Source organism: Ambystoma mexicanum, chromosome 10 (genome assembly GCF_040938575.1).
Source record: "Ambystoma mexicanum isolate Mex_15411 chromosome 10, UKY_AmexF1_1, whole genome shotgun sequence".
NCBI classification, from domain to species: domain Eukaryota; kingdom Metazoa; phylum Chordata; class Amphibia; order Caudata; family Ambystomatidae; genus Ambystoma; species Ambystoma mexicanum.
The window spans coordinates 1449644746-1449661040 of record NC_090932.1 but is presented as its reverse complement, the minus strand read 5'-3'; the positions used below and the strand labels follow the sequence as shown (position 1 = coordinate 1449661040).

At 46.8% G+C, this 16295-nt stretch overlaps 1 protein-coding gene across 1 annotated transcript in view; it reads left to right on the top strand.

Moving 5' to 3' along the window:
- Positions 1–16295, top strand: part of ALDH2 (aldehyde dehydrogenase 2 family member) — a 742177-nt gene that overhangs the window by 673423 nt on the left and 52459 nt on the right. Inside the window, exon 11 of the mRNA XM_069619512.1 lies at positions 501–658. Within this exon, the coding sequence (XP_069475613.1) occupies positions 501–658 (158 nt within the window). The remainder of the gene's footprint in view (positions 1–500; positions 659–16295) is intronic.

Here is a 16295-nt window from a genome sequence, read left to right as displayed (position 1 = left end):
GGTGAAGCTCCCGATTTCAGTCATGGCAAGGGTGGCATTACTAAAGATGGTTTTGCTACTGATGTTTTTATCTTTTCAACATTCCCATTGTGTTAACTACTTTCTTTCATGCAGCTAAACATTTTTTGTTTTTGAGAATTGGTTTGTTAATCTGTTTCTGGTAAAGCTACTGCATTTTTATCATATAGAAAAGTGTATTCATTGTTCAGGGTGTAAAATGTGCACTTGCTACTAGCCATCGGATAGTGATAATTGACTCTTGGTGAGTATGAAATGGTGTGCTGGATGTATGTATTGCATTGGGGTTGCGAGTGACTTTTTATGGCTGGCTAAGTAGCTTGAAACTTGTATTTGTGACCCCCATATTGTTCATAGAGATGTGATCTGATGCCAATAAAATGTTTAAATGCCTAATAAAACTAGTACAAAACGATAATTGTGAAAGCACCAATGTCATTTATAGAATCAAACCTTTACATGTACATTTTATTATCCAATAGATATTTGGACCTGTGATGTCAATCTTGAAGTTTAAATCCATTGAGGAAGTTATCAAAAGGGCAAACAACAGCATATATGGCCTGGCGGCTGCTGTCTTCACGAAAGACCTTGATAAAGCCAACTATATTGCAAATGGAGTGAGAGCTGGAACTGTATGGTAAGAAAAGGCACAAGTTGTACACAGAAAATTGCATTCCAGATCACTACATATAGAGGCTAACAAAAGACTGCACCAGATCATTACACTAAAGTAAATGTAGTGTTACTAGTAATAGTTGCATTGAAATCTGCATTCACATTGACTGAAATGGGAAACAAGACTTTAAAAATGCATATAAAATCACAGGTGCAAGCTAAAATTCTAGTCTTTGGCCTAAAACACATTGGACACAAACTGGATTCAGGGGAGTAAAATGTTCCCCATAGAAGTCAACGAGACCCTCACTAGGCCAATCTGTGTGTGTAAAGAAAGGTAGCTCTCAGTTTAACCCTCCCCCACCCCCAACCCTCCTTCAAAACACACCCCACCCCCAGGTGCAGCTCTGTGGGCAGAATACCCTACAGGCAGATTTGAGAACTAGCAGCCCTAGAACATGCAGCACAGCAGGCACCCAAATGGAAGTCTGTGGGGAAATGTAGTTGTGACCCACCAGAAAATTGACTCGGGCAGAACAAAAAGCGGGTCTTCTTGGGAGAGCAAGTCCGGAAGGGGCTTGAGGCGATGAGGAATTAATTCCCACTATTCCAGTAGAGTCTGCCCTTGGCGGCAGAGCAGTTTTCAAAAGGTGAGAATAGCTAGGGAGCGCAGGCTAACCCAGCTAAAAGCGAATACCTTTTTAGGGATATTTGTGCATAAAAGTGATCGGGTGTGCCATTGGGCCACCGTTAAGTGATGCAAGTACTCACTGACCCTCGGCACAGTCCGGACAAAACTTTGCTAGTATAGTCTTGGTCGCTAGTAGGTTATAGTCCTGCAGTTTTGCAGTGCTTTGGCTCTCAGCGGCTGCGGGATAGAACGATTGTCTGTGACGGGGCAGTTGCTTTTCTTAGCTTCCAAAGGTGATGAAGAGAAAATTCTGGTGCAGCAGGCTTCAGGGCACATGAGCGCAGGTCAGCAAGACACCTACAGCGACAGTCACCAACAGGTAGTGACACGGGAATCGCAGATGTGTGCAGCATTACGCACTCTCCTAATTCGGGACCCAGAGGAGCTAGGCCTATGAAATTTGTCTGGAGAGGGAACGGGACCACAAGCAAGCGATGTCCCAAGTCGCGGGTTTCAACTAGAGACAACAGTGATTCTACAGGATACCCTGAGGTAGAGCTGGACAGTTCACTGGATGGCCCAGGTACACTTCGAAGGGGCTAGTTCGGTGGCTAGGCAGGGGGCGCTGAGAGTAGTTGTTCCCACTACTCCAGAGGGGCCAAGCACCCTTGCAGGCCTTCTTGCTCGATGAAGAAAACCGGAGTCTGACAGGACAGCAGAGGGCGATGGGTGGCAAACCTTCTAAAGCATCTACGGTGTTTTTCACAAGTCTGTTTCTTCATTGCAGGATACTTGGCTCCTTCTGTAGTTGGGGAGAACTCGATGTTCGACCTGGAATGGACGGAGAGCCACATCTTACCCAAGATAAGCTTTGTTCCCAAATCGAGACTTCCAATCGAAGATCTGCTCTCATGTAGGCATCCCAGTCGTGGACCAATCGCGGCCCACAGTGGTCCCAGTCATTTAGGCACTCCAGACATCCTGGCACCAGTAGTGTGGATTGGGACCAGACCGTCCCAACCCGCTTCCTGGGTACACACACATGACATACAGAAGTTTGCGAAAGAGATTGGTTTTCGCGGGAGGCTGCATGCCCAAATAAGGAAAACCTGGGTCGCCCAACCTGGGGGAAGGCAAGGGACAAAATGGCCATGGGACAGAACAAAATACTTTATGGCTCGGCCATTTTTGGGCTTAGCCACAGTCTTGAACCAAACGTGGTAAATGTGATGCGAAACTGTAAAAACAAGTAAAACACTGCTGCCTCCAGTTCGTCCCAGGCACACTCGCACAATCACCAAAAAATCCTTCGAGGGTGTCTAGGGCCATAAACAAAAAGGACCCCAGCCAAGGTGTTGGAAGGTACATTGTGCCCTGTTAAAAAGTTACCAAGAAATGGCAACATGGTCGAAGACTAAGGGAAACTTAGTTTCCCTGTACTGACAGTCTGAAGTGTGTGTCAGTTTCCCCATTACAAGTGAGCAAAAGCCCAGGGTAGCGCAGCTCAAGGCTGTGTTCCACTGGCAAACGTCAGGTTAGGATACCCAAACAAAAGGGGGGGTCCACAAATGGACGGAAAATTACATTGATGAATTGTTTCCTAACACTTGCCCCTCCCAGACAAAGGAGAGGGGGGAACTAAGCCACCTCTGCATGGGCCTCATGTGCAGGTCGGTTAAACATTCTGGACGACCCATCAGCATCGCTATGTTGGACACCTGGCTTGTGTTCAATGGTGAAGTCAAACACCTTATGGTCAGTTTGCACAGAGAAGTGGGTCCCATAGATGTAGGGCCTCAGCTTTCTTGGGGCCCACACGACAGAGCAACTTTCTTTCTCCACAGTGGACCACCTGAGCTCTCTGTCCTTAAACTGGCGACTGATTAATCCAATCGGGTGTTCCTTGCCTTTCTCATCTATCTGTGATAGTACAACACCTATACCAGTGTCAGGGGCATCTCTCTGCACAATAAAATGTTTGTAGCCCAGAGCCCTGAGGACAGGGGCCTGGCACAGGGAGTCCTTTAAGCCATTTATGGCCTTCTCACAGGCCTCAGACCAAGACACCTTCTTAGGCTTCTTTGGAATTGAGCAGTCCGAGGGGCAGCTATGGTGCCATAGTCTACCATAGGTTTGGTAGTACCCAGTGAGACCTAAGAGGCTCTCATCTGAGTTTGGGTAGTGGGGGGTAGGCCAGTCTTGTACTACGTGTACTTTACTGGGTAGAGGCTGAATCCTCCCACCTACTTTATGCCCAAAGTAGACCACAGATCCTTGACCAATCTGGCACTTGCTGGCCTTTATGGTTAAGTGAGCCTGTAACACAATTCTAAGGTGCTCCACACATTCCTCCCAGGAATGAACTGAAGACTGCTACACCATCCAGATATGCTAAGCAAAATTTGTCCATCCAGTTTAGAACATGGTTAACAAGCCTCTGAAAAGTGGCAGGTGCATTTTTCAACCCAAAGGGTATTACCCTGAACTGGTAAAGACCTTCTGGAGTTGAAAATGCTGTATTCTCCTTGGCATGCTCTGCTAGGGCTATTTGCCAATACCCTGCAGTGAGGTCAAATGTGCTGAGGTACTTGGAGGCACCCTTGGTATCCACTTGCTCATCAATTCTAGGTAGGGGGTGAGCATCTGTCTTGGTGACAGCATTTATATCCCTATAATCCACACATAACCAAGTTCAGAAGTGCCAGCTTTAGGCACTAGAACTACAGGACTGGACCATGGACTACTGGAAGACTCCATCACCCCAAGATCCAACATCTTGTTGACCTCTATGTAGGATCTCATCTTATCCGACAAGCTGTAGCCCCTACTGTTGGTAGGTACACTACCCCTAGTGTCTATATCTTGTTTGCACCAAGGTGTCAAACCTAGAGTTAGTGAGAACAAGGAGGAGAACTGCCTCAGCAAAGTTCTTACTTCCTCTTGTTAGTCAGAAGTCAGGTGAGGGGTTACTTTGAAACCCTCAAAGGAGCTATCTGAAGGACCATTCTGTAATAAGTCAGGGAGAGGTTCTGATTCCCCCTCTTCCATATCTGATACCAGTAGCAGTGCAGCTTTTTCAACCCTAGGGATGAATGCCTTCAGCCTATTTATGTGAAACACTTTGGGGCCTGTCCGGGCCTTCCGATGTCCACAAAATAGGTGACCGTACCCAGTTGCTCCACTACAAGGGAAGCCTTGTGTGACCAATGCTTGACCAGCCTTCAACTTGTCACTGGCCCGAGCTATCAGGCGGACCATTCTCCTCCTTAGCCCCCCAGCACATAGACCACTACATTGGTAGTTGCAGGAGAAGTGGGGAGCTCCCACCCTTCCTTGACTATGGCCAGTGGTCCCCTGACAGGATGACCAAAAAGAAGCTCAAAGGGGCTGAGGCCAACCCCCTCTGTAGGCAAAGAGTAAGCATGGTAACATTTGGGGGTCTTCTAGAGCCCCAATCATGCTCTTGAGAGTTCCATTAAACCTCTCAACTAAGTCATTTGTTTGTGGATGATAAACGGATGGAAACTTATAAGTGACCCCACACTCCTTCCACGTGGCTTGCATATACTTAGACATCAAGTTGCTACCTCTGTCAGACAACTTATTCTGGGAAACAAACCCTAGTGTAAATATGCCAAGCAAAGCTTTAGCAACTGACTTGGCAGTCACCGTCTTCAATGGGATGACTTCAGGATATCTTGTGACATGGTCGACCAGCACCGAGATAAACCTATTGCCAGAGGATGTCTGAGGATCAAGGGTACCAACAATGTCAGTCCCTACCCTCTCACAGGGCACTCCCACAACAGGGAGTGGCACCAATAGAGTTTGAATTGTTGAGCCACTTTTACCAGAGATCTGGCAAGTGAAACAAATGGCCTTCTCCCTGTACCCCCATCTTGGGCCGGTAGAAATACATGGATAACCTTTGCTTGGTTCTGTGGATCCCAAAGTGACCAGCAAGTGGGACTTCATGTGCCAATTGTAGGAGAAAGGGTCTGACTTGAAGGGGGACCACCAACCTCCTATGGTTACCTTCAGTAGACTCTGTGGGCTCACTGTACAAGAGCCCACCATCCCAATAAATCCTATGTTTCCCAGGTGGTTCACCATCAAGCTGGGAGCAGGCCTGTCTCCTTAGGCCTTCTAAGGATTTGCACTCGCATTGGACCTTACTGAACTCTTCCCCATTAGGACCACCTTCAACCAATAAACTTTGGCGTTTAGGATGGTCATGTGGTTTGAGTATTTCAGGCAGCACCTCTTCCTCGTCCGGTTCAGGTGTTCAGCTAACTGCCTCGACCTCAGTGGTAGGTGAGTTTGAGGGAATGTTCTTTCCCTCCTTTTTGGTTTTCTGACTCCCTTTGCCGTGGGTTTCCCCTTTTGGCTTTAGCTCAGCCTTGGATTTGGCCAGGGCAGCTCTTGTTTGTGACCTTATGCAGGATCTCTCTACTGTATTCCCCCACACGACCTACGTCTCTGAGGTAATTTCCCAGCAGGACCTTTCCGGGGACTTTCCTCTGTATGCTTGCAGGAATCCTCACTACTGTACCATTTATAGTTAGACTTACAGGCATTCCTGGGAACTTTAAGGGGGGAGTGGGGCATCAGCTAACTTGGTGGGCATCAGGGGAGCTCTGGCAAGCTCCTCCTAGTTGAACAGTGTTGCATCCACCACCAGTCTGCTGGCTCCACTATCCTGACGGGCAGGAGTGTCTACTCCATTGATCGGTACACTGTCTTTAAAGTAGTGCTTGGTGTTGTCTTGTATCCTAGCATAAGCTTCTGAAACTCTTGACTCCCAGGAACCCAGGGAAACTAAGACTACTTCCGATTTGTTCCCATGGAGGAAGGAATCTTAAGAGAAGGATGTCCCTATGATTTTTTTCCTCATAGGAGGGGGAAAGCCAGACTCAGAATGCACCCCAATGTTTTGACCTTATAACTGGGGTCCCCTTCACATGGCCACTTGCTCCACAAAATCGACTTGGTCTGTGTACATGGGGAGGCTTATTGTAACTCTGACTGTTCTCATGGGTCTTACTCTTGTTAAACCTTGTGTGGCCCTTTTGAGAGGAAGATATTATTTTTCAGATCCCCCCCTCCCTCCTTATCTTTGTGCTTTTTCCTCTCCTCCTGCTTACTAGAGGCAGGCTTGTCCTTATTGGACACGGGCAAAAATTCTGCTGCAATGGCTAACTTCTTAGGATCTATCTCCTTGGAGTCAGTCAAGTGCTGCTTAAGCTCAGGAACAAGAAGCAAAAATATGTTCACGCATGACCAAATACATCATACCCCTCAAAGGTGGTGACCTTCTAACTTTCCACCCAACCAGTCAAGTTTTTAAAGGAATCGGCTACAAAAGAAACCCAAGTATTACTGTTAGGGAGAATTCTCTCTTTAGGCTGAATTTCCTAACCTAGTGTGTCCCCCAGCAGCTTTGCTGTATTTCTGGAGTTTTTTTTTCTCCTGCCAAGAGTGAGACTCTTTTTCTCCCACTCTTGGACATGCTTTATGGTGTTCCTTTAACTGTTAATGTGTTTTATGGGCTATGGGGTCCTTACTCCATAGGATGTCATGTGTTTTTAGTATGTGTGTTACACAGCACCCTCCGTGCAGTAACACAGGGGTGTCATAGTGACACCCCACCATAGACTCCATACCCTGGGACTGACTACTGTCTCCCAGGGCATGTAAAGTCACCATTGGCTTTACTAGGCTTTACTAGTCCCAAATTATTAACAGAAACCAGTACAAACCATCATTGTGGATGTACTGGTCGGGGCAATTTGATTGCCCCGGGGTCTGTTAGTCGAGGGGGCACGTCTCCGTCCCCCCTGATCGAGTTTTGGCTGGTGGCAGTGGATACTACTTTTTATATTCGACTATATATTTCCCTATGGGATTTTCCCATTGTTCGAGGCTACCAACTTTAATTATTTAATTCTCATAGCCTCGAACATACCGGCGGTTTATTTAATTAATATTAATTTGCCGGTTGGTATTTTTTGCCAGGACTCGATTCTAAAATGGCGTCTGTGTTCTCTTCTGTGACTCCAACCCAAGTCGAGCCCTTTCTTCCACTTTTTGGTGGGCTTCTCCACAGAAGCCTCCAAAAGTGGTGCCACTCTGGGTACCACAGGGGGTGTGGGAGGGGGTTTAGGCACCCTGGACTGAGTTACCTTGGTAACTCAAGTCGCACTCTTGTGTGATTGGCCCACCACTTAGCATGTTTGATTGCCAGCTAGGCTGAGTGAATGGGGGTATGCTGCATAAAAGCAGGACTTTGGGGACTGGAACTTCAGAAGTCGCCACAGGACCTAAAGAATTCGAGGAGGGAGAAGCTGAGCCGACCTGCAACGACGACACCACCAGTGGAGCCCTGCTGAACCGTCTCACCACTTTTCCTGACGACCGAGGAGATCTCCAGCCCGGAGAGTCGTCTTCCTTTGACTGGTGGGGATAATCAGTTTGCCTGTCGTTTCGCCTTCCTGGAACATCTCGTGGCCGCCTTGCTCGTGCCAAGCACCCCGGCAACCAGAATACCACGGTTTACCACTAGCGCAAAGAAAAGGGTGCTACCTTGTAACCGGGAAACTCTGCGGCTGGTTTCTACCCTGGCTGCGCAACGACCTTCAGCTTTCCTCCACGTCGAACCCTCCTCTTCCTCTGGACGAAACACCGACTTGCACCCGCTGCCAGGAACAACTGCCCCCGCTGGAGCGTTCTTCCCACTTTCAGGTACTGTGTCCCGCCTGGCATCCCTTGCGACAGATCGTTCGGGGTGACAGTAAATCCTCAACTTGCTAACCTGGGCTAACCTGGGACCTGTTAACTAACTTTTCCTGACTTGATCTCAATCTTTTTGTGAACTTTCTACAAAGACTCTTTGGGGATAACCCCACTGTGTGATCCTGGACACATTTCGCTTGCTCTCTCCAAGAGTGGGCCTGGCATTTGAACTTCCTTGCTCTCCAGTAGACTTTGCCTAACCTGCCTCACTGTGGTTCTTTGAAAAGTATTGAAATGTGTGTGCTTTCATAACTGTCTTTTTCCCTCCCTTTTTAATAACTTATTAGAGTGCCATTTTATGTAAAACGCTCACCTCTGTCTGAAAATAAGTGGTGTTTCTCATTAAGACTTGTCTAATAAGTAATTAGGGTTGTGTATATATATATATATATATATATATATATATATATATCTATAGATAGAGATATATAGATTTCTGAGGCTTGTGGAATCTGCTTAGATCACATGCTGTGCATAGGCCGACATCTAGTGGAAGCTGCGGAGTGTACCTATTGTATATACTGCCTAACTCATCTTGAGAGAAGTCTGACTGCTCAGCCACAGCTACCAGGTAAGTCTGGGTGGTACAGACTGCTACCAATTGGGTTTACTGCCAACCACCTGTAGGCCTAAATCTTTTGCAGTGGTCCCTAAGGGAACTGCAGAGGTTTCTGCCTAACCAGCTCCTACTGGTGATCCCTGTCCTTCTGCATCTGTGACCTCTCCAGTTCTAGCTTAGCCATGCAGAATTCAAAATCCCTCTGCTTAAACGGCAGCTCTTGCTTCTTGAATTCCAGCATAGCCTCAGAACCGGTCAGTGAAGTATAAAACACATCATCATCGTCGTCCCTTTCTATAATGGCACTAGTTACTACATTACTGGTACTTGGGATTGCCCCACTACCTTCTGCTCCTTCATAGGAGTGCAAAGCCTCAATTCTAACTTCCTGCAAATCTATGATCCTCTGGATCGTTTCGGATTTGGTACCAGTGGCTGCCAGGTCCCTTTCGGTACACCTTTTTAGTCTCAGATTTTGAGGCACACAGAGCAATGGGTATCCCTACAAAATATCTCCACCAAAAATATCGCCTTACATATGGCCATTTGTCTCGCCATAGTCTATTTTTGGGGGGGATAATTTGTGGGAGCGCGGGTGTCCCCTGCACATTTTAAAATGTTGCGGGGGGGTCACCCGCAGGGTCCATGGGTCCATCGCCGCAAAAACATGGTGATACTTTTGTATCGCAATATTTTTGCAGGGATATTAACACATGGAACCGAGCAATGTTCGTAATTGCGTCCATACTATAAAGGCAGGTGGCTTACAGTTAACTTTAACCTAAGGACACTGTGTCTCCTGTGTAAGTGTAACCCGGGTACCTTACCAGTGTGCAACACCGGGTACCTCTGATCTTATCCCACCGCTGTACACCAATTTGTTAGATTTCTAAACTCTGACCTGGTGAGCAGAGGTTTAGGAGGTCACCCTAGTTTAATTTAACAGGGGAACCTTCTGGACAAGCCAGAACAATCTAGGTAGCTTGACAGGTGGTCAAGACTAAGTCTCAGGAAGGGTGAGAGTGATAGGAAGCCCACAATGAGCACACACAGTAACAAACCACAAATTACTCCTCAACAAGTGTGTATGAAAAATATCTATACATTTATTATTGGTGGGACCAATTGACACAAGTAAACTTCAGTTATATAAAAAAGTTACCACACAAATACTATCCTAGATAATATATATGCAATGTTTCCTAATGCGACAAAGGAATAAAACGCAGCCACAACCTGTAAAGAGAAGGGCGAATTGTTGGATTTTATTTGTTTGTATATAGCGCTTTAATCCAAAGTGCTTTACAGTTCAACAAGAATACATCAAACATGGAACATGAATCAAACCAGAAAAACAGTATGTAGATTAATTTGCATATGAGGAGAAAAGGGGGTGAGGAAAACGGAGAGAGATGAGGGAGTAAAGTGAGTGTTAGGAAGAGAGGAAATCTTAGGAGAGACGGGGAAGATAAAGAGAAGTATGATGGGGGTACTAGATGGAGAGAGAAAAAGGTGAAGAGGGGGGTGTCAGGGTGGGGAATGAAGGAGTGACCCACTAGGAGCATTAGTCCATTCTTCTGAGTCGTTCCCTAACTTTCGAGCCCAGCCCTAAGAAGTGGGGAGCCTTGTGCTCAACAGTGCAGTTGTGCATATAAAAACGCATGTCTGCGCAGGCAGGACAAAAAGCGGGTCGTCTTGGGAGAGCTGTAGCAATTCGGGAAGGGGCTTGAGGCGATGAAGAATTGGTTCCCACTATTCGGGTAGGGTCTGCCCTTGGAGGTAGAGCAGTTTTCAAAAGGTGAGAATAGCGAGGTGGCGCAGGCTAACCCAGCCAAAAGCTAATACCTTTTTAGGGATATTCATGCGTAAAAGAGATTGGTTGTACCAGGGGGCCTCCGTTAAGTGATGCAAGTACTCACTGACCCTTGGCACAGTCCGGACCAAACTTTGCCTTTTTAGTCAAGGTCGCTTGTAGGTTGGAGTCCTGCAGTTTTGCGGTGCTCTGGCTCTGAGCGGCTGCGGGCTAGAATGATTGTGCGTGACAGAACAGTTGGCTTTTCTCAGCTTCCGAAGGAGATGCAAAGATGATTCTGGTGCAGCAGGCTTCAGGGCATAGGAGAGCAGGTCAGCTAGACAACTACAGCGACTGTCACCAACAGGTAGTGACGTGCGACTCACAGATGTGTGCCGCGTTGCACTCTCTCCTAATTTGGGACCCAGAGGAGCTAGGCCTACGGAATTGGGAGAGGGCAGAGGACCACAAGTGAGCTATGTCCCAAGTCTCGGGTTTCAACTCGAGACAGCGACGATTCTGCAGGATACCCTGAGGTAAAGCTAGACAGTTCACTGGATAGCCTAGGAACACTTCCGAAGGGGCTTGTTCGGTGGGCATGCAGGGGGCGCCGAGAATAGTTCACACTACTCCAAAGGGTCGAATCGCCATTGCATGCCTTCTTGATCAATGAAAAAAACGGGGGTCCGACGGGAGTGGCAAAACTTCCAAAGCATCTCCGGCAGTTCCACAAATCTGTTTCTTCGTTGCAGGATACTTGGCTCCTTCTGTAGTTCTGGGAGAACTTAGGTGATTGACAAGGAATGGATGCAGAACCCCTTCTCTTATCCAAGATTAGCTTCGCGTCAAAATCGAGGACTTCCAATCGAAGATCTGCTCTCATGCAGGAATCCCAGTCGTGTACCAATCACGGCCCACAGTGGTCCCAGTCATTCAAGCACTCCAGACATCCTGGCACTAGTAGCGCGGATTGGGAACAGACGTCCAAACCTGCTTCCTGGGCACACACACGTGACATACAGAAGCCCGCGAAAAAGCTTGGTTTTCACGGGAGGCTGCAAGCCCAAATAAGGAAAACCCAGGTCACTTGACCTTGTGGAAGGCAAGGGACAAAATGGCAAGGGACAAAATGGCCATGGGACAGAACAAAAGACTTTGGTTCAAGCTTGTGGCCAGGTCTCAAAATGGCTGAGCCCCAAACGCTGTAAACGCGATGTGATCCTGTAAATAGAAGTAAAACACTTATTAAAAAAAAAAAAAAAGTAACTGCTGCCACCAGTTTGTTCCGCGCACACTCGTATAGTCATCAAAAATCCTTCTAGGGTGGCGAGGGCCATAAACAGAAGGGATACCAGCGCACAGTGCTGGAAGGTACATTGTGCACTGTTAAAAAGTTACCAAGAAATGGCAACATAGCCAAAGACTAAGGGAAACCTAGTTTCCTGGTACGGAAAGTCTGAAGGACGTGTCCATTTCCCCATAACAAGTGAGCAAAAATCCAGGGGAGTGCAGCTGAAGGCTGTGTTCCACTAGCAAAAGTCAGGATACGATGGCCAAGCAAAATGTTTGTGTTGGGGTGTTCCACAAAAGGAGAGAAAATTACACATTGATTAAATCACTGGGAGATGCCTTCCAGATCTGTTGACGCAGCTGTTGTTCCCTCGCACCCCTCTGCTCCAACGGACCCTCAGCAAGTTTGGGGTGTCTGTGGATTGCAGCCTCATCCTGGTTGCCGCACACTGCATTTCGGATCTGCTGAAGTTGTGCTCCTAGGGACCCGTCCATCTTCCAATCCCCAGCAGGGGCTTCCTGACCCATCACGTCGGGGAAGTGGAAGACCCGACAACTGGCCCTGGCGACTTGGTTCCTTATAAGTTGAGGCTTCAGCACGCTCCATTTTTAGAGGACTACTGGGACATCATTCAGCAGGCTAGCAAGCCCTCGACCCGGTCAAGTGGACTAGGTTCTCCCATTGGACTCGCGACAAGGGGCTGAACCTTGTCACCTGTCCTCTGGGTGACGTACTGGCTTTTTCTGCACACCTGGCTCATTATGGAGTTCAAGTGGGTTCTTGCTGCACTTATTTTGCGGCCATTGGGGCGTACTAGAAATCCCCCGAGCCTGTGTTTTTTTTCGGCAGCCAAACCCAGTGGTTAAGACCCACCTTAAGGGGTTGTCTAGGCTTTTCCTTCCTTTGTATAGACCACACCCGGGCGGGGACCTCAATGTGGTTCTTGCGGCTTTGCAACGCAAACCTTTCGAGCCGATTGCTTCTGTGGACATCTTCTTGGTGACACTGATGACTGTTTAATTGGTGGCTCTCACCTCTGCGCACAGGTTTAGTGAGCTGCAGGCGTTGTCTGCGTGCAAGCCCTTCACCACGTTTCGCAACAGCAAGGTCATCTTGTGCACTCACCCAGACTTCTTGTCCAAGGTGGCCTCTCCATTTCATCTGAATCAAGAGGGTCCTCCAGTTATATCTCTCTCAGACAAAATCCTTCAGGAAGTCTGATGCACCGTTTTGTGACTTGTCGGTCCCTCTTCTGGCTCTCAGGCCTCGAAGACTTCCATCGCCCGTTGGATGGTCCATGAAATTTCAGGGGCATATACGGCCATGGGCAAACCTGTTCCTTGGGGATTCATAATCATGCGGTCAGAGCCAAGGCTACGGCTGTCGTGTTTCAGAGGCACGCTTCTTGGGAAGTCCTCAGCAAGTCGGCTACTTGGGCCACTCCGGCCTTCTGTAAGCACTATTCATTGGACACCAGCCCCAGACTAGGGGTGTCACAGTATTGGTTTTATGGCGGTATGATAACCTTCTTGCCAAATGATGCTTTATCATGGTTATCGTGGTATAGCAGGTGGAGTTAAATAATCTTAAATATTTTCTTAAAGGTCATAAATTGTCAGCATTTTGAAACTTGTCTCTGCACATTTTTAGCTGAGCCTCCAGGAATCTAAGACGGCTGCAGATCTGGTCTTTCATGGCGCTCACTCGTTGATCGCCTTGAATGAAAGAGTGAATAGTGAAAGTGTTGAAATGCACATTTTGAGAAATGACCTTGCTGCTCAGTCACAGGTCATCGCTTGGAAAATCGGCCTCGACCTGTAATATTTTGGAACCACATGGCATGGGCATCACGACCCCTCGCTGCGATCAGTCATAAATTTGTTTTGATATCCCTTTATCCCAATAAAGGGACAAAAATCACTCGTGAGGTCTGAAGGCCCATGTCATTGTGTTTCTTTTGTCAAAATGTCATAGCCAACACACACACTCACCAAAAGGTTGCATATTGATCAAATCACGATAGCTTGTTTATCCTCTGCCTGGTGTATTATAAAGGTCTGATGTTGGAGTCACCACTGACCATGTAATAGTAACAGGACAGCGTTCAGTGGGCACTGTTGATTTCTTCCTTGATTCTTGCAATACATGTTCATTTACCTTCTTAAAGATAATGGCAACAAACATTTTGAAAATGACAGTTAAAATGCATATTGGCACAAATATGGCCTAGACGACCACATCACCACAGCCCCATCATTACCATTTTCCCCAGGTCTGAGCGTGTTAGGATCCTTGTCATGTGAGTTGAGACAGAGGATTGCTTTCATGGGTGGTGTCACAAATCGAGGATTGACCTGAGCAATATCTCACCTCCATTACTCTGGATACTTCAAATTGAATGTAGAATCTGGCCTGCCTGCCTGAGTCCAGTGCCATATGCAGAAGGCAGGTGAAGGATCAAGCAAAGCAACAACTCTAGTGCCAATGTGTAAATCTACACGGAGGACAGAGGGTTGGGGGGGGCAGTTTATATACTAGCACAAAGCACTGATAGGCCCAGTGTTCATACAGTCTACAAAGCTAAGGTTTTTTGTGGACATGCATCAGAAGAGCGTCCAATTCATTCCCCCCTTTGAATTCTGGGATGTTTAGATCCCCATCTTTCGAATTGGTGGGAAAACTACAAATCAGCTGATCTATAACCCGACTCTACTGATCAGAAAGAGATCGATCACAGCATCAAAGCCGCATTTACTAATGTGGCCTCACTTTCCCTAGGCTCTTGTCTGCCAAACGCTACATCCCACAGTGCAAGATCCAGAATGCGCAGCACTTGCTTACTGCAGGCTTTCCAAATCAGATTGATAAACTTGCTTAATAGCTACAGGCCCTAAACCGGTATACCGGTATAAACAAAGTGACGGTTATTCTGGTTCAATTAAGCTGTTCATGGTATCTATAATGGTATACCGTTATACCGTTTCACCCCTCCTCCAGACGTGATGCACCCTTTTGTTTCATCCTAGATATGAGGCAGGTTATCACAGCTCCACCCTATGTTCTTGTTCAGTGGAATCACCCACAAGTATGGAGGAAAGGGGACAGGACATAGAAGTAATTAAAGTTACTCACCATATTGACTAGAGTACTCATAGTCCATAGACCCCTTTCCTACATATGTCCCACCCACTTTCCCCTGCTAATATGCCATGGGCCGATGTGCTCAAAGGGGACTGAGGTGAGATACTGGAAGGCAGGGCCTTGGCGGGGCGTTCCCACACCCGAGGCTGTGCCCCTGCGCGCTACACTAAATTGAAGGGGGAAGCTAATTTATTCTCTGCCAAAGGTTCTGGTACCGTCCCCATGTTGGGGGACACCCACAAGGATACAAGGAAAGGGGACTATGAGTACTCTAGTCACTATGGTGAGTAACTTTAATTTCTCTGCTGTACCTCTTCCAATGTTAAGCTTAGATGGTACAATGATTTTAGCTGCAAACCAAAACAAGCTGCTGAAGGTACTGGAAGAGGAACAACAGAGGTTTCTAACATGACTGAGGTCTCCATTTGTTTCTGAGAACAGATTATCTGTACCTATTCAGAAGACGTCCTTGACGGAATGGCAGAATTGCAAGCACTGCAGAAACAGTCATATGTGAAGACAGTGCATGACCTTGCAATTGAATTCAACAACAAAATAGAACTTTATCTGCACATGTATAAGGACGCTCATTTAGTATTTGATACCTACCTAGAAAATTCACTCAAGAACTCCATGCAAAGGAAAAGCAACACCTGTTGAGTACAAAATCATGGATGCTACAAAAATGTTACTTTTTTCCATGAGAACCCTCCTGTTGCATTCTAAAGATGAGTTAACAACTTACCTCTCAAATAAAGAAAATCTGCATGCACACAGAATAAAACCGAGCCTGGTAGACAGTGGAGAAATAAAGCCAATTCTTAAGATGGAAATGACGTTGGAGACATTGAAAGCACACATGAGGAGGCCAATCCAAAAATAATTCTTCAATCCCTTTATGCACCATGTCGTCATGCTACTACCCTCCACGCTTGATAACCTATGCTTTTGTTCTTTCACTGTGGTGGTCACTCTCCCCCTCTCCCCCCCCCCCCCCCATCTGACAGCATGTTTGACACAGGAGTTGGAACAAATTGATGATTTATAGATCTCAAGCATGTGTGCTCCTGCTTAGGGCCTACAAAAGTGCAGGCATTATGCGAGAAGTAAAAAATGTGAGACAAAGGTACAGTTTTCGCAATGTTTGCCATTTATTAAATGAAAAAGGGTTAAATGGCTATATTTCCCTATCCTAACAAGGATGTCCCTACCTAGAAAACTAAAGAAAGATCACGTAGTGTCCAAAAAGTCTCACTCACACCAATACAAACAACAAAAGTATACAAGTAATATTTGGTTGTCTTCAGTTCAACAAAACTGTGTAAAAGTTCAAACTCAAAGTATTCATTGTGACCAGGTTTGGATTACCTTCCCTTGGATCAATTCAGCAATACCCTTGGAAAAGTTCAGATTCAATGAGGTTCAGTTCTGTTCAGTTCAACACAAAATGTTT